At 46.2% G+C, this 20367-nt stretch overlaps 2 protein-coding genes across 21 annotated transcripts in view; one reads left to right on the top strand and one right to left on the bottom strand.

The window, feature by feature from the left end:
• patz1 (POZ/BTB and AT hook containing zinc finger 1) overlaps positions 1 to 20367 on the bottom strand; it is a 749193-nt gene that overhangs the window by 268614 nt on the left and 460212 nt on the right. The gene's annotated exons all lie outside the window — the stretch shown is intronic.
• LOC138761246 (calcineurin-binding protein cabin-1-like) overlaps positions 1 to 20367 on the top strand; it is a 449064-nt gene that overhangs the window by 26805 nt on the left and 401892 nt on the right. For 11 of the 12 annotated variants that reach the window (XM_069933059.1, XM_069933061.1, XM_069933058.1 and 8 more), the window contains exons 6-7: positions 2441 to 2570; positions 13102 to 13251. In XM_069933059.1, coding sequence (XP_069789160.1) covers positions 2441 to 2570; positions 13102 to 13251 — 280 coding nt within the window. Of the gene's footprint in view, positions 1 to 2440; positions 2571 to 13101; positions 13252 to 17976; positions 18697 to 20367 lie in introns of those variants that run through there. The other variant, XM_069933069.1, reaches the window with a different exon arrangement.

Raw genomic sequence — 20367 nt, forward strand, 5'->3', positions numbered from 1 at the left:
ATTCTTCTAAAATGTTAAAATTGAGCCCACTTTCACCACTTCAGCTAACAGCTCGTTCCACACTCACCATTCTCTGAGCGAAGAAGTTCCCCTCTCATATTCCCCCTAAATCTTTTCCCTTTAACTCTTAACCCATGACCTCTGGTTTGCATCATACTGTGATGCAGTCAGCAACTGGACCCTTATTTGCAGTTCCAGTCAGGAACGATCCTGTGGCCAGTGAATAATTGCTGTTTGTCCCTGATGTATAAAGACTAAAAGCCATTGGACTAGACTATAATTTTTAAAAAACACATTTTTACTGCAAGTTGGCTGTCCATACGAAAATTGTCTGTACAGAATCTGATAAACTTTAATGTGAATTTGCTTCAACCATTGAGCCTCCTACTGAAGTCGGTCTGGACAAAGAAGGGAACAATACAGAATTGCTTCATGTGAATATGTTTTGTTTGAAAATGTCTTCAGTGGATTTTCAACCTCTTCATCACAGAAGATTCAGGCGGCATCGTTAACGTACAGGGGGTAGCACAATGCTATTATAGTGCCAGTGATCCGGGTTCGAATCCGCTGCTTTCTGAACAGAATTTGTATGTTCTTCCCATGTGTGTGTGACTTTCTCCAGGTGCTCTGGTTTCTTTCCACTTTCCAAAGACACATAGGATTTGTAGGTTAATTAGTCACATGGGTATATTTGAGTGGTGTGAGCTTGTGGCTGGAAGAGCCTGTTACCATGCTATATATCTAAATTTAAAAAAAACCCAAAAATCATATTAAACCAAGCTGACAATGCATTCTTATAAAAATCAGAATGAGAGAAAAGCATTTTTGGTTCCTGCAGTTATCATTCTTCTTTGGCTTGGCTTCGCGGACGAAGATTTATGGAGGGGTAATGTCCACGTCAGCTGCAGGCTCGTTTGTGGCTGACAAGTCCGATGCGGGACAGGCAGACACGGTTGCAAGGGAAAATTGGTTGGTTGGGGTTGGGTGTTGGGTTTTTCCTCCTTTGTCTTTTGTCAGTGAGGCGGGCTCTGCGGTCTTCTTCAAAGGAGGTTGCTGCCCGCCGAACTGTGAGGCGCCAAGATGCACGGTTTGAGGCGATATCAGCCCACTGGCGGTGGTCAATGTGGCAGGCACCAAGAGATTTCTTTAGGCAGTCCTTGTACCTCTTCTTTGGTGCACCTCTGTCTCGGTGGCCAGTGGAGAGCTCGCCATATAACACGATCTTGGGAAGGCGATAGTCCTCCATTCTGGAGACGTGATCTACCCAGCGCAGTTTGGTCTTCAGCAGCGTGGATTCAATGCTGTCGGCCTCTGCCATCTCGAGAACTTCGATGTTGGAGATTAAGTCGCTCCAATGAATGTTGAGGATGGAGCGGAGACAACGCTGGTGGAAGCGTTCTAGGAGCCGTAGGTGATGTCGGTAGAGGACCCATGTTTCGGAGCCGAACAGGAGTGTGGGTATGACAACGGCTCTGTATACACTAATCTTTGTGAGGTTTTTCAGTTGGTTGTTTTTCCAGACTCTTTTGTGTAGTCTTCCAAAGGTGCTATTTGCCTTGTTGAGTCTGTTGTCTATCTCATTGTCGATCCTTGCATCCGATGAAATGGTGCAGCCGAGATAGGTAAACTGGTTGACTGTTTTGACTTATGTGTGCCCGATGGAGATGTGGGGGGGCTGGTAGTCATGGTGGGGAGCTGGCTGATGGAGGACCTCAGTTTTCTTCAGGCTGACTTCCAGGCCAAACATTTTGGCAGTTTCCGCAAAACAGGACGTCAAGCGCTGAAGAGCTGGCTCTGAATGGGCAACTAAAGCGGCATCGACTGCAAAGAGTAGTTCACGGACAAGTTTCTCTTGTGTCTTGGTGTGAGCTTGCAGGCGCCTCAGATTGAAGAGACTGCCATCCGTGCGGTACCGGATGTAAACAGCGTCTTCATTTGTTGAGGTCTTTCATGACTTGTTTCAGCATGCTGCTCCAACCTGCAAGTGGTGTTGCAACTATGGAGAGGAAGAATATCTAAGAAGGTAGCTGAAGATGAGGTGCCTTGTATTACTGATCCTCAGGTTAAAATTTTTACTTAAAACTTTCTTCAACAGGCTAACTTGAAAATTTTGAGAACCAGCTTTTCAAGTCTTGTGGAACAATCATCTTTGAAAACTTTTTTTCAAAACTATTTAATGATTATGTACGTGTACATTGTTGGTTTAATCTACTTTCGTGTTGTAGAACAATCATAATATAATCCTCTTGTTGACTACCATGCTTGGTTTAAGGATAATTCAAAGCAAAAATGCAACATTACATTGCAAAGTTAATTGTTTTTTTAATTTCAAGCAGATAATTATAAAGCCACTTAAAGTGGACATAATGAGTGGAGATGGTTTAACAAACTGCTTTATTTAAAACCAAGTGCATGAAGTCTCATTGTTTTCTCATTTCAGATTGTCTTTATTACATATGCAAAGCTTTGGAGAAAGACTGCCGGTACAGCAAGGGCTTAGTTTTGAAAGAGAAAATATATGAAGAACAGCCTTGCTTGAGAAAGGATTCATTTCGTATGTTCTTGAAATGGTAGGCTTTTATCTTTTAATGAACATGGAAGCAAAATTGCACTTGCATAATATTTCTATTTTGCTTATTATAATAGAGAATATTGAGGTTTGCACCATTGTAAATCTATTTTCAGTATAAGATGTATTATTCATAATTACATTTTTAGATCTATGGGTAAATGCCTTCATAATTATGATGCATGAGGAATGAAAAAAAAGTGCAAATTCAAACAGGAATTCTATGTTTGGAGCAACAGATATTTTGTGCATGTGAAAGAAAGAATGTGATGGGGAAAATGAGGATTAAGTAATTGGAAATGGATGAAGGAGTGAGAATATGCAAAGGGAGGGGGAGAGTCGATGAGAGATTGATTGATAGAAAGGGATAATGAGGCAGAGAGAATGGACAGCAAGGGAGGAGCAGCAGAATAGAGACCAAATGATAAAAAATAGCAGTGAAAATGGCACAGCAAAGGGAGTGCAGCATGTTGGAATTCATTGTTGGGTGACGAGAAGGCATGGCAAGTTAGTGAGATAATGGTGGCAGACCAGATGATGCTAAAATGATGGGGTGGTTGTAATGTTTTCAAGAAATTGAAAGAGAGGCTAGTATAAATGAAAAATTAAAATGGACAAGGAAGAGGAGAGCACCTACATGTGCTAAATAGAGAGCTGATAATGAGTTTATTGGTATATACATTCTTCTTTGGCTTGGCTTCGCGGACGAAGATTTATGGAGGGGGTAAAAAGTCCACGTCAGCTGCAGGCTCGTTTGTGGCTGACCAGTCCGATGCGGGACAGGCAGACACGATTGCAGCGGTTGCAAGGGAAAATTGGTTGGTTGGGGTTGGGTGTTGGGTTTTTCCTCCTTTGCCTTTTGTCAGTGAGGTGGGCTCTGCGGTCTTCTTCAAAGGAGGCTGCTGCCCGCCAAACTGTGAGGCGCCAAGATGCACGGTTTGAGGCGTTATCAGCCCACTGGCGGTGGTCAATGTGGCAGGCACCAAGAGATTTCTTTAGGCAGTCCTTGTACCTTTTCTTTGGTGCACCTCTGTCACGGTGGCCAGTGGAGAGCTCGCCATATAATACGATCTTGGGAAGGCGATGGTCCTCCATTCTGGAGACGTGACCCACCCAGCGCAGCTGGATCTTCAGCAGCGTGGACTCGATGCTGTCGACCTCTGCCATCTCGAGTACCTCGACGTTAGGGGTGTGAGCGCTCCAATGGATGTTGAGGATGGAGCGGAGACAACGCTGGTGGAAGCGTTCTAGGAGCCGTAGGTGGTGCCGGTAGAGGACCCATGATTCGGAGCCGAACAGGAGTGTGGGTATGACAACGGCTCTGTATACGCTTATCTTTGTGAGGTTTTTCAGTTGGTTGTTTTTCCAGACTCTTTTGTGTAGTCTTCCAAAGGCGCTATTTGCCTTGGCGAGTCTGTTGTCTATCTCATTGTCGATCCTTGCATCTGATGAAATGGTGCAGCCGAGATAGGTAAACTGGTTGACCGTTTTGAGTTTTGTGTGCCCGATGGAGATGTGGGGGGGCTGGTAGTCATGGTGGGGAGCTGGCTGATGGAGGACCTCAGTTTTCTTCAGGCTGACTACAGGGGAATCACGTTGCTCTCCATTGCAGGCAAAATCTTCGCTAGGATTCTACTAAATAGAATAATACCTAGTGTCGCTGAGAATATTCTCCCAGAATCACAGTGCGGCTTTCGCGCTAACAGAGGAACCACTGACATGGTCTTTGCCCTCAGACAGCTCCAAGAAAAGTGTAGAGAACAAAACAAAGGACTCTACATCACCTTTGTTGACCTCACCAAAGCCTTCGACACCGTGAGCAGGAAAGGGCTTTGGCAAATACTAGAGCGCATCGGATGTCCCCCAAAGTTCCTCAACATGATTATCCAACTGCACGAAAACCAACAAGGTCGGGTCAGATACAGCAATGAGCTCTCTGAACCCTTCTCCATTAACAATGGCGTGAAGCAAGGCTGTGTTCTCGCACCAACCCTCTTTTCAATCTTCTTCAGCATGATGCTGAACCAAGCCATGAAAGACCCCAACAATGAAGACGCTGTTTACATCCGGTACCGCACGGATGGCAGTCTCTTCAATCTGAGGCGCCTGCAAGCTCACACCAAGACACAAGAGAAACTTGTCCGTGAACTACTCTTTGCAGATGATGCCGCTTTAGTTGCCCATTCAGAGCCAGCTCTTCAGCGCTTGACGTCCTGCTTTGCGGAAACTGCCAAAATGTATATACATTGTACAATGTACAAATGCACCGATTATTTTTTCTGGAGCTGAACAGGTTTGTTTAAAAAAAAATCTATAAAACAGCTATATGCTAAATACTTAATTGAACTGAAAGCCAATAAATAGACATAAAAGATAGATAATAAATATTCATAATTATCCTTGTGCAAATAAAAAAAAGTCACTCACAATAGTGCAAACAGTCCTTTTGAGGTGTTGGAGCAGGTCCTGGTTAGTGCATCAGGGAAGTTCAAGAATCTGTTTGCTGTAGGAAAGGAACTGTTCTTGAACTTAAAGGTGTTAGTCTTGAGGCCTGAAGGTAGCAGTGAGAAGGGATTGTGAAGGATAATAGGGGTCCTTTGTGATGTTGGCTGCCTGATTAAGGCAGCATGCCACATAGATGCTTTCAGTGGGTTGGAGGTCAGAGCCTATGATGTATACTTTGCACACTGCACCTGTAAAAGTTAGATGGTGTATGTGACGACATTTCAGACTCCTTTGAAAGTACTGACATTGGTGTGCTTTCACAGTTGCCTCGATGTGCTGACTCCAAGAGAGGTCCTCTGAAAAATGGACAATGGGAAGTTAAAGGTTCTAACCCTCTCCATCTCCATCCCATCAATATGAACTGGTGTTTGGTTCCTCAGCCTCTCTTTCCTTAAATCAATAATAAGTTCCTTGGTCTTGGTGACATTGAGAGCAAGATTGTATTTCTGGCACCAGTCAACTGGATTCTTGATCACCACTTCCAATAATTTGGCCAATAGCAGTGGTTTTATTAGCAAATTTGTAGTTAGAGTTGGAACCAAATATAGCAATGCAATCACATGTGCTCAGGGACCAGTGTCGGGGACTAAGCACGAAATTGAACAAGAAAATCTGCAAATGCTGGGGTCAAAGGCAATACACAGATGTGCTGGAGAAAATCAGCAGGTCACACAGCATTCATGGGAAGTTAAAGGAAACAAATATTTTGGGCCTGGGCCAATCATCAGGAATAAGAAAAAACAACAGGCAGACACTCTAATAAAAATGTAGGAGAGGAGGGAAGGGGAGGAGCACATGCTAACAGTAAGAAGCAGCCTTGGGGTTGTAGCTAAGGAAAGAGACAAGTTGAATGAATTGAGGTGGCGTGCATGTATGTTCATCTAAATAACGCCTTGCTATAATACACTCAGATGGAGGTTAAATACCTACAAATATTTTTTGAGGATTGTTGCAACTCTAGCATCATGTTTTAAGACAAGTTTGAATACTTTGCAACTTTCAAGTATTTGGTGAATATTTATTGATTTCTGTTTCAAAACCCAGACAATGCAAGACATTTTTTTTGACTACCATTTCCTTTCCTTGCTGTGTATATAACTCAGCTGTTCTGTGGTACCTAGAAATTTCAGGTTTCTCTGCATGAAATGTTTTCAGATTTTGTTTTGGCAGTTGTTTCTCTATAGAAACAAAATGGTTTGTTTTGCAGTGGACTTGGTTTCTGAAACTATAGAACAAGTTAGCATGGGACAAGGTTATTTCTGTGCTGTTTCTCTCCCTGAAATTGCTTTTTGAAATAATTATCTAAATGATCCTGATCCCGAGGCTCTTTCATGCCAATTGTTCCCTTTTGAGTTTGACTAGTTTTTATTTGAGACTTTTTTTATTGGCACTGCTTAAAATTTGAACCACAATGGAATAATTTTCCTTTTTAAGTCTTGTCATCTCTGGTTCTTTTGTCAATTGTATTGAATTAGTGTCTCTTAGTTGCCAGAACTTCAGATAATGGAAACTCTTCGTAATTTTAAACAGTAGCAAATCTTCCTGTAACATCTCTGCACCAAAAGAAGAACCACCACACTTTATCTGGTCTCTGAGATTGAAAACTTTTGACCCTGCTGCCATTCTCTTCAATCTCTTCTCAACGCATTCTAAGGCCTGGACAATTTTCCTCAAATGTGATGCTCCGAATTGGACACAACGTGGTCAAGGAATTTACTAGAATCTTATCAAGGCCCAGCATAATTGTCCATTTAAAAAAAAACTATGCTTCTGTTTATAAAATCGACAGAATATAGTGGCAGCTACACTGCTACTGAAAGAGCACACAACCAGACAGGTTGAGCTCAGTGAGCAGAACTGATTTATTGCAGGCTGCTGGGCTGAACATACTCCCAGCCCAGACCTGGCTGAGAACCACGCTGAGGGGCATGACGTCACCTGGGCATCACGTGGTCCCCCATCGCGGGCTTCTGAGCCCTGTGTTGAGAAGAATGGGAAACCCCTGTTGGCGCCATTTTGGCTGGCTGCCCCGCCGTGTGGATTACAAGCGGATTACAAATGGGGCCGGTTCGCCTGCCTTGTGATGAGCCACCACACAACCCCCCCCAGAACCCCGTGGCCAGTGGTTCCCCAGCAGTGGCGCAGGCAAGTCTTCCATCACACCCACGACCTTTCGCACCCATCCATCAGGTCCACGGTCCAGATGGTGGCAGAGTGGTTCATCTGGCATGGGCTGCGGAAGCAGATCGCGGGCTGGGCCAGAACATGAACCCATTGCCAATGTCCTTTTTAGCTTCTTGGGCTGGGCCACAATTATTGGTTCAGTGGGGTCGAGGTCCTCTGGCTTCAGCCTGCCCACAGTAAATAGTTCCAGCCTGCCGCCGATGTCCAGCGTGAACGCAGACCCTGAACGCTGGACAACCTTGTATGGCCCCTCGTAAGGACTCTGCAGAGGTGCCGCGGGCAGGCCCCACTGAATAAAAACATACTCTGCGGAAAGCAGCTCGCTGGGAACATGAGATGGCCGTGTGTCGTGACTTGGCAGTGGTGGGGGTGTGAAGGAGTCCAAGTGGGCCCAGAGGTGGAGAAACAGCTTGTGTGGTGACTGCTGGGGGTTGTGAGGCGCGTTGATGAAATCACCAGGAAGTGCCAGCGGTGCGCCATAGACCAGCTCAGCTGATGACACCTGCCGATCCTCCTTGGGTGTTATGTAGATGCCCAGGAGCACCCAAGGCAATTCGTTCACCCAGTCGGGACTGGTAAGGCGGGCTATGTGCCGACTTAAGGTGGCAGTGCAGATGCTCAACCAGCCTATTGGCCTGCGGGTGATAGGCCATGGTGTGGTGTAGCTCAATCTCCAACCTGTTGGTGAGCTTTGCCCAGAGCGCAGAGGTGAACTGGGCGCCCCGATCGCTGGTGAGGTGATTTGGAACGCCGAACTGGTTGACCCAACTGTGCAACAGCGCTTGGGAGCTGGAGCCCATGGAGGTGTCCGGCATCGGGATCACCTCGGGCCAATGAGTGGTGCGGTTCACCACCGTGAATAGGTAATGGTTGCCCTGGGAAATGGGTAAGGACCCGACTATGTCCACGTGAGACATCGCACTGGACGGTTCTTCCGCCGCTCAGTCGGGAGGTCCCGGAACAGCAGACTGTCCTGAAGGCTCGCGTCTCCTCGTCGGACTTCTAGCCCCGGACAAGCTGGTTGAAGTCGAGGCCGGGCGTCAGCGTGCAGATGGGCAGTCGTGAAAGTGCATTGGCAACCATGTTGTCCTTCCCCGACTTGTGCCGAATGTTGGTGGTAAACTCCAACACGAAGGAGAGGTGATGCTGTTGGCGGGCCGACCAGGGGTCCTTCCTTTGCCATCGCGAGTGCCTGGGTGAGGGGTTTGTGGTTAGTGAAGATGGTAAAAGTCCTCCCCTCCAAGAAATAGCAGAAATGCCGCACCGCCAGGTACATGCCCAGTAACTCACAGTCAAAAGCGCTATACTTGTGGTCTGGTGGGCGGAGAAGCCAGCTGAAGAATGCCAGCGGCTTCCATTGTCCGTTCACCTGCTGCTCCAGGACGGTGCTGACGGCTGTGGCAGAGGCGCCAATGGCTGTGGCAGAGGCATCGATGGAGAGTGCCATGTGCAAGTCGTTGTGCGGGTGGGCAAGCATGGTAGCCTTCGCAACGGCATCCTTGGTGTCCTCGAATGCGCTGCAGGCCTCTGGGGTCCAGGTGAGCATTTTGTGCTTGGCTGCGATGAGGGTGAATAGCAGCTGCATGATGCGCGCAGCTCCCAGGATGAATTGGTTGTAGAAGTTGACCATACCCGTGAACTCCTGCAGCCTCCTTGAGATTGTCCGGACGTGGGAACTCCTTGATAGCGGCGACCTTCATAGCGGCTGGCGTGGCTCCCTTGGCCGTGATGGTATGGCCCAGGAACTGCATGGATTCTTTCCCAAACTGGCACTTGGCTGGGTTCATGGTGAGGCTGAGGTCGGCCAGCCGGGAGAAGAGGGTGCGCAGGTGGGCCTTGTGTTGCGCCAAATCCCTGCTGGCAACGAGGATGTCATCTAAGTAAATGAAGATGAAATCCAGGTCCCTGCCCACTGAGTCCATGAGGTGCTGGAAGGTCTGAGCAATGTTCTTGAGCCTGAACGGCATGCGAAGGAATTCGAACAAGCCGAAGGGGGTGATGATGGCCGTCTTTGGTATGCCCTCAGGGTGCACCAGGATTTGGTGATACCCGTGCACCAGGTCAACCTTGGAGAAAACCCTTGCACTATGCAGGTTGGCCGTAAAGTCCTTGATGTGAGGGGTGGGGTAATGGTCAGGAACTGTCGCCTCGTTGAGCCGTCGATGGTCTCCGCAGGGGCACCAGCTGCCGGAGGCTTTCGGGACCAGGTGGAGCGGTGAGGCCCACGGGCTGTTGGACCGCCGAATGATCCCCAGCTCCAACAGATGCAGAAACTCCTCCTTCATCACCTGGAGCTTGTCAGGTGGGAGCTGGCGTGCCTTGGCATGAACCAGTGGGCCCTGGGTGGGGATGTGATGGAACATGCCGTGGCGCAGTGAGGCAGCGGAGAACTGCGGCTTGAGGAGGGTCAGAAATTTGTCCAGGATTCGCTGGAACTCTTCTCTGGGCGTGCTGATCATGGCCATCTGCGGCTGCTCTGTGCGGGAGGCATTGAGGCGAACGGCCTGGAAAGTACAGGTGTCCACCAGGCACCTACCCTGAATGTCGTCCAGAAGCCCGTGGGCGAGGAGGAAGTCGGCACCCAGGATGGCGGTCGGAAGGGACGAGACGGTGAACCTCCACGAGAATTTTCGTCGGCCGATCTGGAAGTGGACCGTCTTGTCTCCATAAGTCTGGATCTCTGTTGAGTTAGCCACACGGAGGGGAGGTCCTCGAGGTCGTTTCCTGGACTCGATGGTTGTGGCCAGGATGACGCTGATCTGGGCCCCAGTATTTACGAGGAACCACTGGCTGAGTCCCCAGGTAGAGGAGGCTGTGTCCTTGGCCAGCCACAGCAGCCATTAACAGTGGCTGGCCTGCTCGATTCCCTGGAATGAGCAGGGCTGACAACACTTCTGAGCCTTGGCTCCCCAGTGCTGGTGGTAGAAGCAGAGGCCTGGAGCGGATGCCGTGCCTCTGATTATGCTCTTAGTGGCCCCTGCAGGGGCCGGATGCTCTACCGCAGCGCCTGGGGTGGGCTTGTCATGGTCATGCTCATGTCACGTGACCTGCTAGACCACACATGTCAAACTCTGGCCCGCGGGCCAAATTTAGCCTGTGATATAATTATATTTGGCCCACAAGATCATATTAAATAAATATTAGAGTTGGCCCGCTGGCTGCCGCGCCAGTATAGCGCAAGCACACTGAAGGTGAAAACGAAGACGCCGGAGGTGTGGAGGGATCTCAGAATCCCGAATCCCGGGAATCGGAGCGCCACACTCAGCCCGCCCGGCTCCCGGACACACAGACGCGGCTGGACTTGGGGACCATCCTCGCTGGGTCTGTGCTTCAGCGGCGACGCCGGACCGAACGTCTCGTTGGCGATGCCTTCCCCCTCGCTCCGTGCGCGGCGGACCCTGCCTCCTGCTCCTTTTGTTGGAGACGATCCCGGCGTCGTGAGATCGCAGTTTAATCCCTCTCCAACCATGGGAGGGGGGTGGGAGCAACGCGCTCTTCTCAGCCAATTCCTCCACCGCCCCGGACGCCGGCGTTTCAACGGGGGGGGTTCGGGTGCCTTTGTCAGGATACCGACCTGTTGGTCCAAGACAAGGGGAGAGCGTACAAACTCCACACAGACAGCACCTGAACTCGGGTGAAGGTGGAGCTGCGACCCCACATTCCACATCAGGACTGTGTGTAAGATTGGGAGCAGTGAGACGGAAGCTTATTTTGTTCCTGTGATTTAAGGCTTTCTTGGGGTGGGGTGGGGGGGCGGTCCTTCTCTGACCACTTGCCTAACAATTAACCTAATCAGATGTGGAGTTACCACAATACACCAGTTCTCAACCTTTTTCTTTCCACTCGCGTCCCTGTGCCATTGGTGCTCTGTGATTAGTAAGGGATTGCTTAAGGTGGTCTGTGGGTGGAAAGAAAAAGTTTGAAGACCACTGCTTTAATCATCCCTCATTGACTCGTCATGTGCACGGTTTCAGACACTAAAGGAAATGGGCCAATGACAATGAAAGAGTTTATCCAAAACTATTATTAAACATTTATTTTAATAAGAAAAAGTTTAACATTACATATGTTGAAAGAAGAGAACATGCAGATGTTGTTGAAAATTTTCAATAAATATTTAGTTCGGCCCTCGACTTAGTCCAAGTTTTTAATTTTGGCCCTTCGTGAATTTGAGTTTGACACCCCTGTGCTAGACCAACAAGCCCTCTGGGAATCGCTCAAGCCATAGCTCTTGGGCCTTCTGAGCAACCTTCCTCGGGTCGGTAAAGCTCTCTTGGGCCAGAAACGGCTGGATGTCCTTAGGAAGATGGTCGAGGAAAATGTGCTCGAAGAGTGGGCAGCTGATGTAATCACCCATGGGTTGGCGCCTGGATAGTCCAAGGGATCCAGTGAGCATTCACTTGATGGTCTTGTATCTGTCTTCGGCGGGTGGGTGCTGACCGAGGTGCAGCACGCGTTTGGCGGTGGCCTGGTCCAGGGCGGTGACCACATGGTAGAATTTGGTTGTGTCAAATGAAATCTGGCGGAGGTGAAACTGAACCTCCGCGTGACTGAACTAGGTCTCCGGCTCCTGAACCCAGAAGTCGGGCAGCTTGATGGCTATAGCACTGATCCCAGGTTTGCTCATGATGGGTTCAAAGATGTTTGAACCAGTCGGGGTTCACCAATTGTAGCGGCAGCTACACTTACTGAAAGAACACACAACCAGACGGGTCGAGCTCAGTGAGCAGAACTGATTTATTGCAGGCTGCTGGGCTGGACTTGTACTCCCAGCCCGGACCTGGCTGAGAACCGTGCTGAGGGGCGCTGACGTCACCGGGCGTCACGTGGTCTCCCAGCGCGGGCTTCTGAGCTCTGTGCTGAGAAGAAGAGGAAACCCCTGACGGCGCCATTTTGGCCGGCTGCCCCGCCACGTGGATTACATGCCTGCCTAGTGGTGTGCCGCCACAGGAACATTTTTAACAAGCTTTTCAACATGTCTAACCAATGTCAAAAAATTGTGTGCAAACACTTTCTAGGTCCTGCTCAATTCTTTGCTTTAAAATTTTTCATAAAATGTTTTCCTAGTTCATCAGTCTGTTCCCTTATGAAGTCTGTTAATATATTCTGAGTTGTTTCCTTTTTTTTGTTTCATTATCTGTGAACTTTAAAATTATATGCTGAATGCTCAGCATTAAGGGTCTTGTTTCTATTTAGAAGAACTTGAAAGCATTCTAAAGTTAGCTCGCCCTCTCCATTTTATTGACATTTACCTCCTTAAATGTACAACTTTGCTCTCTACCTTGCTACCATTCTACACTTGTGTATGCTTTCCTTGCCCTTTGTCATTTGTCATTCATTGATCCTCTGGTATTATGGATGGGCAAGGTAAATGCTGGCCTTGTTCTGGATCCCAAAATTAAATATTTAAAAAGTCTGAGAAGTGGCTGTTCATTGCTCTCTGTTCTTGAACTACTTTAATTCACCAAAACCACACCCAGCTGGTATTCATTATATCTATTGTCAAATGTCTTTTGACATTGAGGGAGGGCGGGGGGGGGGGGGGGGGGGTGGGGTAGAGAGAGAAAGAAAATGAGAGAATTTATTTTGTATTTGAATTGAAAACACAGGTTGTACCCATTTTTGTTAAAGGCATGTCAAGCAAGCAAAGCAATATGTTGAGACCTTGCAGACAGAAAATAATCTGTTAAAGTGGGGCTATTCAATTGATTTTGGGTTAAATGGGGTCTTCTCCTTCTCACAATGATAATTTAAAGTGAAACGCAATAAGTAGAAAAACAAATTAGCCTATGCAGATATTGACTTCTGAGCTTTGCTGAATTTGTGTTATTTTTTGTGTTCAGCGATATGTCCATTCATGCATTGGATGTGGATCCAGCAGAGGCTCGGGCTGTGATTGAGGAAGCACTTGAGCTGCGCAGAAATAAACGGGCATTGGCAGTTCAAGATGAGGAGCCAGATCTTCAGCTAGCACAACCTATCTCTCAGTTTACGTATGTACCAACGCAGGCTGTTGTATCGTACATATTTAATCTTGGGCGTGCTTAAACTTTAACTACCACATTTTAGATTATTTTTCCACCAAAGGAATACATTTTCTTTTCAGAAATTGAGAAGCAAGATAAAATGAGAACACATCATGATGTCACTATGTAATGATTTATAACTCATTTAATGGTTTTATTTTTTGATGCCCTCCATTAATATTGTCCTAGATTTCTGAAAAATTAGACCATTATCCCAGTGCTCTGTGAAGTGTTCTGAATAAATGGATAGAACTTGTGAAGTAAGAAGCTAATTTTGTTTTCACTGACATCCTCTTAATTCAGCTTGAATTTGTTCTTCAAAACCCATATGAATTTGATGTCACAGGCTTTATATGATGGTATATTGTATATTGTACCATATTTAGTTGTCTTGTTTACATGTTGAAGTGTTGAGAATTAATGCTTCTGCTGATATTTGCTCACAGATTGTTCTTTAACCCTTTGGAAAATGTACATTAATTAGTTTTTATTGCTCGTATATTTTCTGCAGATCTTAATAGATTTTAATATATGTTTTGAGATTTTCCTGAAAATTCGCAAATTGTTTTTTCTCTTCCCTTCCTTCTGATTGCTGTATGATCTACTCTAGCTTTCCTCCCGAAGATTTGACATTAAAAATTACATTCAGTGAACACATCTCTGCTTTGTATGTGATATTAAACTCCAGGCAAGAGCTGAAACATGGGCCTCTTTTTCCTGAGCTAGCCATGATTTTTTTGTTACTGTCAGGGCTGTTGCAGTTTGGCTTCCTCTTGAAATAATAGGTTAGAATTGGTTATATTAGCATGGTTTTGCTGCTTTTCAATCAAATGGCGATTGAAGTCTTTGGTAATTTTGGATACGGTCATGCTCTTTTCTTGTTGCTTTCCACAAAAATGGACAATGGGTTGTCAGGTGCATACTGTTTCCTTCCATGTGCATCAGAATTGATTTGCAGATGTTTGGATTTTGCTGAATGGCACAAAAATTCACCAACCTTGTTTATCTGTTGAACTCTTATAGGAGCTCACAAAATTAAGGGTAATGAGGTGGAGGTTGAATTTGCAGAATATGTACAGGAGAGATTTTCTAGATCAGTATGTTGCAGGAACAATGAGAAAACAGATGATGTTTCTATCTCGTATTGTGCAACAAGAAAGAGTTAATAATCTGCTGGTTGTAGGGAAGATTAATACTGTAATAACATACAATTATACACAACAGAATATTAAAAAAAACGATTTGGTTCTTAAATGTGAACAAAACAAATTGCAAAGGTGTGAGGCATGAGTTGGCTACAATGAATTGGGAAGCTACATTAGGGGGTGGCATGGTTAGCACAATGCTGTTCCAGTGCCAGTGATTGGGACTGGGGTTACAATCCTGCACTGTCTGTAAGGACATGTGTTCTCCCTGAGTCTGTGTGGATTTTTTCTGGGGGCTCCAGTTTTCTCCCACTGTTTGAAACGTACTTGTGATTGTAGGTTATATGACACGGGCTCATGGGCCGAAATGGCCTGTTACTGTGCTGTATGTCTAAATTTAAATTTAAAATAATTAAAAAGTATTGTGCTGAATGAGCAATGTCTAACATTTAAAGAATTGCTGTTGTAATAAACTTATTCCTCAAGGCAAAAAAAAATCTAAACAGCCATGGCTGTTAGGAATAATGTTAGGAAAAAGCTTGTAATGTTGCCAAAAAGAACAGTCTTTGAGAAATTTAGGTCTATGAAATTGAAGAGATAGAGTGAGATGATCAGCTAAAGTCAAAATTGTACTTTTCAGAATGAGAATTTCTTATGGGGGAATAAGAAAATGGCTGAAAAATTAAACAAATGTGTGTCTTGAAATATATTGAAGACCTCCTAGTAATGGTGAAAAGCAACAGTTGTAATAAAAGCAGAATTGGAGCTGATAGAAATTCACCTGAAAGGTCTTGATGACTGGAAAGTAGTTCTTGTGAAGCTACTGAATGTGCTGGTTGTCATCTTCTGAAATTCCTTGAGTTTTAGAGCAGTTTATTCAAATTGCGAGGCAACAAGCAGAACTCCATTGTTTAAGAAAAGGATGGGGAAAGGAAGTGGGGAACTGTAAATCAATTAGCCTGTCACCAGTAGTTGAGGAAACACTGAATTCTATTATTAAGTGAATGCACTTAGAAGGTAATAGTTTTTGGTTGTAACTTACAAAATACCTAAGGCTGTACATATGAACGTGATGTGTTTGGACTTTCAGAAGGCAGACAAGAGATTATTCAGCAAAATTAAAGCATGTGCGATTGATAGTAATACTTTGGCACAGATTTGGAGTTAGAGGAGTGAAAACATTTAGAATAAATAAGTTTAAAAAAAAATAAGTGCAGGAGAAACTCAGCAGGTCACATGGTATCCATAGAAAGCAAAGATATCTAACCAACATTTCAGGCCTGAACCTTTCATTATGGTATGAACAAAAATCGGGCAGGCATCTGAATAAAGTGATGGGGGCGGGGGGGTGATGGAGGTGCTGGGTTGCATGGCCATGCAAAAGCACAGGCTTGGGCAAGAGGTCATGGGAGGACAGAAGGGAAAAAAAGCTGGAAAGTGATTGCGGGAGGAGATTTATTTATTTAGATATACAGCATGGTAACAGGCCATTTCGGTCCATGAGCCCATGCTGCTCAATTGACCAACAACCCCTGGTACGTTTCGAATGGTGGGAGGAAACTGGAGTCGCTGGGGAAAACCAAAAAAAGACACAGGGATAACATACAAACTCCTTTCAAACAGCATTGGATTTGATCCCTGGTCCCAATTGCTGGCACTGTAGCAGTGTTGCACTAACAGCTATGCCAACCGTGCTGCCCACACTCATTGAATGGAGAAGGAAGGGGGTGGGAGCTGGATGAAAGGAGACAGGGATAGGGAAAGAGAGACAGACAGACACAGGGAAGGGGCTAATAGAAACCAAAGAAGTTGATGTTAATGCTATCTGAGTGGAGAGTGCCCAGACTGAATATTAAGTGTTGTTTCTCCAATTTGCAGTGGCCTAGGTTTGCCAGTGCAGGAGGCCATGGACAAGCCTGTTGTGAGAGTGGAGAGACCATGCAGTGATTACAGAAGGCTGAATGACACCACCACCGCAGACTGCTACCCTGTGCCCCATGTACAGGATTTTACTACCAACCTGCACGGGGCTTGCATTTTCTCAAAAATAGACCTAGCATTGTGGGTACCACCAAATTCCAGTGCACACAGACAAGATACCAAAGACAGCTCTTATTACACAGTTCGGACTCTGAGTTTCTCAGGCTGCCATTTGGTCTGAAAAACGCAGCACAAACATTCCAATGGTTGATGGACATGGTGGGGCGAGACATGGAGTTCTCGTTTGTTTACTTGGACGACATACTTATCGCCAGCAGCTCCCGCTAGGAACACTTACAACACCTGTGTCTTCTCTGCCGCTGCCTGCATGGTTTCGGCTTTGCGATAAACCCTGCTAAGTGCCAATTCTGGTTGTCCACTATAGACTTAGGGCACCACATCATCCACATCGGCGACGTCCCGTTGCCGGCAAAGGTGGAAACCATTTGCCAGTTCACCAGACCCATCGTGGTTAAGGATCTACTAGAATTTGTGAGGATGGTGAACGCTTACCACTGCTTTTTACCTTCGGCAGCCCGCATCCTGCAACCCCTGTTTGGTCTCATGTCTGGCAAAACTAAGGAGATCACGTGGACACAAGAGATGGCAACGGCATTTGAGAAGACCAAGGACGCCCTGGCAAATGCACACTTGTGGTCCACCCCCAAGTGGGTGTACCGACCGCTCTCATGGTGAGCGGTGTCCTGGAACAGCTCATCGACAGCCAATGGAAGCCCCTGATGTTCTTCAGCTGGCACCTATGACCCCTGGAGGTCAGATACAGCGCCTTTGACGGGGAGCTGTTTGCCCTGTACCTGGCATCCAGCACTTTCAGGATTTTCTCAAAAGGAAGGGAACTGTCTTCACTGACCACAAGTCCCTAACCTTTGGCTTCCCCAAAGTGTTGGACCCAAGGTCAGCCCGCCAAAAACGCCACCTCTCTTGTGTCTTGGAGTTTGATGACACACATCTCCGGGAAGAGCAATGAGGTTGCTGATGTGCCGTCACGCGCCTCTGTGCAAGCAGTGCATTCCCTATCTCAGGGGGTGGACTATACGGCACGAGCTGAAGCTCAGCGCCAGGACACGAAGATCCCGGCATACAGGACTCCGGTTTTGAGCCTTCACCTGGAGGACATCGCCATTGGACCAGGGATCCAACACTCCTTTGCAATGTATCCACAGATCAGCCTCAGGCATCATAGTGGAGGTTTTAGCATGTATGTGTAGACATTGTTGGCTTTCTACCAGGGTCAAGAGGATCAAGGTACCTGTTACCACGGCGGATAGGTTCACAAGATGGCTGAAGGCAATTCTCGTAGCAGATCCCTCCACAGAGTCATGCGCTCGGGCCCTCATTTTCCACCTGGGTGGCACGTTTTGGCCTCCCGGCCCACGTCATTTTGGATAGAGGTCCGCAATTCACATCCGCAATGTTGCGCCTGCTGGGAACACAGCTCCACTGCACAACAGCCTACCACCTGCAGTCAAATGGCCTGGTCGAGTGCTTCCATGGGTACTTTAAAGCCACCCTGATGGCACATCTCCATGGGCCAGGCTGGGCAGACAAACTACCTTGGGTGCTGCTTGGCATACGAACGGCGCCCAACAAGCACCTAGTTTTCATCAGCAGAGCTGGTATATGGCGCCCCACTCACGGTGCCTAGAGAGTTCGTGTCAGTAGCTTGAAGGGAGGAAGATGAGCCATCAGAGGTCTTAAACAAACTGCGTGAGTGGCTTAGTAAACTGGCACGGATTTAAACATCACAATGGCCATGGGACGACGACACGCTAGATGGCAAAGGACTTGCAGGGCTGTGAGAAGACATTTGTCCAGAAAGGCACGCACGACCGCCCCTATGAGGGGCCATTTAAGGAGGTATGCCACAATGGCTTGACTTGCATCCTGGACATGGGAGACATGAAGAGATACTCACCATTGACCACCTCAAACCAGCACACCTCGACCTCGATCGACCGATAACAGTGCCCACACTGCAAAGGCAAGGAGGCCTACCCAAACAACCAGAGCAAGTGCAGGTGCTGGATATTTCACTTCTGTGGTGGCTCACCCAAGGGCAGTTCAAACTGGCTTAGAAAGTTGAACTGCTGACATCAGGAACCGGGAGGACTCTGACTGCAGGGCAAACTGTGTGGGGGTTCCTGAGAGGAATGTTTAAAATGCACATGTGTGTGAATAAGTAAACTGTTTCCCAACTGGATGCCACTCAAATCAAGCTCCTTCTTTCTCTTGCTGTGACACAGGGCAACCACAAGCTTTTGAGAAGGTGTGTTATAAGCTCCTCCGTAAACTTGAATCATGTGACACAAAAGAAACATTGATTGCATCAGTATGAAGTTGGCCAAGCAATAAAGGGTGATGGTGAATGGTTGTCCTTTTTGGACCAGAGAAATAGTGGTTTATCCAGGAATTGGTGCAAGACCCATAGATTTTTTACCTATATTAAAGGAAGTAGTCTTGAATTTGCAAGCAATAATTTATAAATTTGACGATGATGTGTCTTGTAATGCTATATAAACTGCAAAGGCAGTGATACACTGCAGCAGGATCGAAGCAGGTGGGTACTGCAGCAGGATGGAGTTTCATGCAGAGAAATGTGATGGATATTTTGGGAGAAAAAATGGGAAATGACTATATACAAGAAAGGATACTATTAGGAGTAGGGGGACTTGGGTTATGTGTATGTAATTGCAAGTTGGAGGCCAGCTTGAGGGGAAAATGGGTTATGTGTATGTAATTGCAAGTTGGAGGCCAGCTTGAGTTAATCAGTCATGCATAACTTTGAAGTGTCTTTGGGCTCTAATGTTTTTTCTGTACATGCTGCCTTGCCTGTTGAGTATTGCGAGCATTTTCTGTTTTTTTTTTCAGATTTCAGCATTTGCAATATTTAAAAAAAAAAAAAATACACCTTATAGACTTTATCAATAAGACCACAGAATATAAAAGTAGAAACATCATGCTGAAGCTCTTAAGATGTAGGTCTGGCCTGAGCTGAAATAAGTGTTCACTTTTGGTCACCACTTTACAGGAAGTGTACGGTTACCCAGGTTGCCGGCACTATAATAGTGTTGTGCTAATTGCGCCTCCCAACAATTGACAGGAATAGTTTCTTGGAAAAGGGATGACAATTGCAAGCATAGATTGATACTGATTTCTTTGAAGAGAAAACTGAGGGACATCTAAAGGAGATCTGGCTAGAATGGATAGTGAGAAGCTGTTTGCATGGGAGGGGTCAAGGACTAAATAAAAAGAATGAAATTAAGAGTATCACAAGGAAAGACTTTTCAATGCAGCATATTGTTGGAATCTGTTGCCAGAAGCACGTTCCATGTTTGCATCTGTACTTGCTCTCAAGCACCTTAAAACTATGCCCCCTCGTGTTATAATTTCAGGCCTGGGAAAGAGCCTCTTGTACACCTCTATCACGTCACCCTTTGTCTTCTGTCATTAAAGGACAAAAAAATCTATCCTCATAAGGGGTCTTGAAAAGCTGCAAAATTACTTTATGGCTGTGGAGTGCGATCTGCCTATGTAGCAGCTATGAGTGTCTTATTGACACTGACCCCAAGATCTCTGTTCGTCCACACGACTCAGTCCTAACATTAACATTGTATTCTGCTCTCAAATTTGACCTATTGAAATGGACCTCCACACTTTTCTGGGTTAAACACCATCTACTGCTTCTCAGCCTGGATCTGCATCCTATTTCTGTCCCTCTATAACAGTGGTTCTCAACCTTATTTGTCCTAGGCCCCACTTTAATTTTTCAAAAAATTGTTTGCCCCATCATTAGCAGAAAAAAGTTACATATTCAAAAGAAGTTTTCATTAAATCTTTTACCTTGTGGATTTCAATGCAATTAAGGGTCGTGAATACATTGGAACCCGTATTTCATATTCAATTTCTACTTCAATATGTCAACCATCTCAAACACACA

Source organism: Narcine bancroftii, chromosome 4, assembly GCF_036971445.1.
Source record: "Narcine bancroftii isolate sNarBan1 chromosome 4, sNarBan1.hap1, whole genome shotgun sequence".
Taxonomy (NCBI): domain Eukaryota; kingdom Metazoa; phylum Chordata; class Chondrichthyes; order Torpediniformes; family Narcinidae; genus Narcine; species Narcine bancroftii.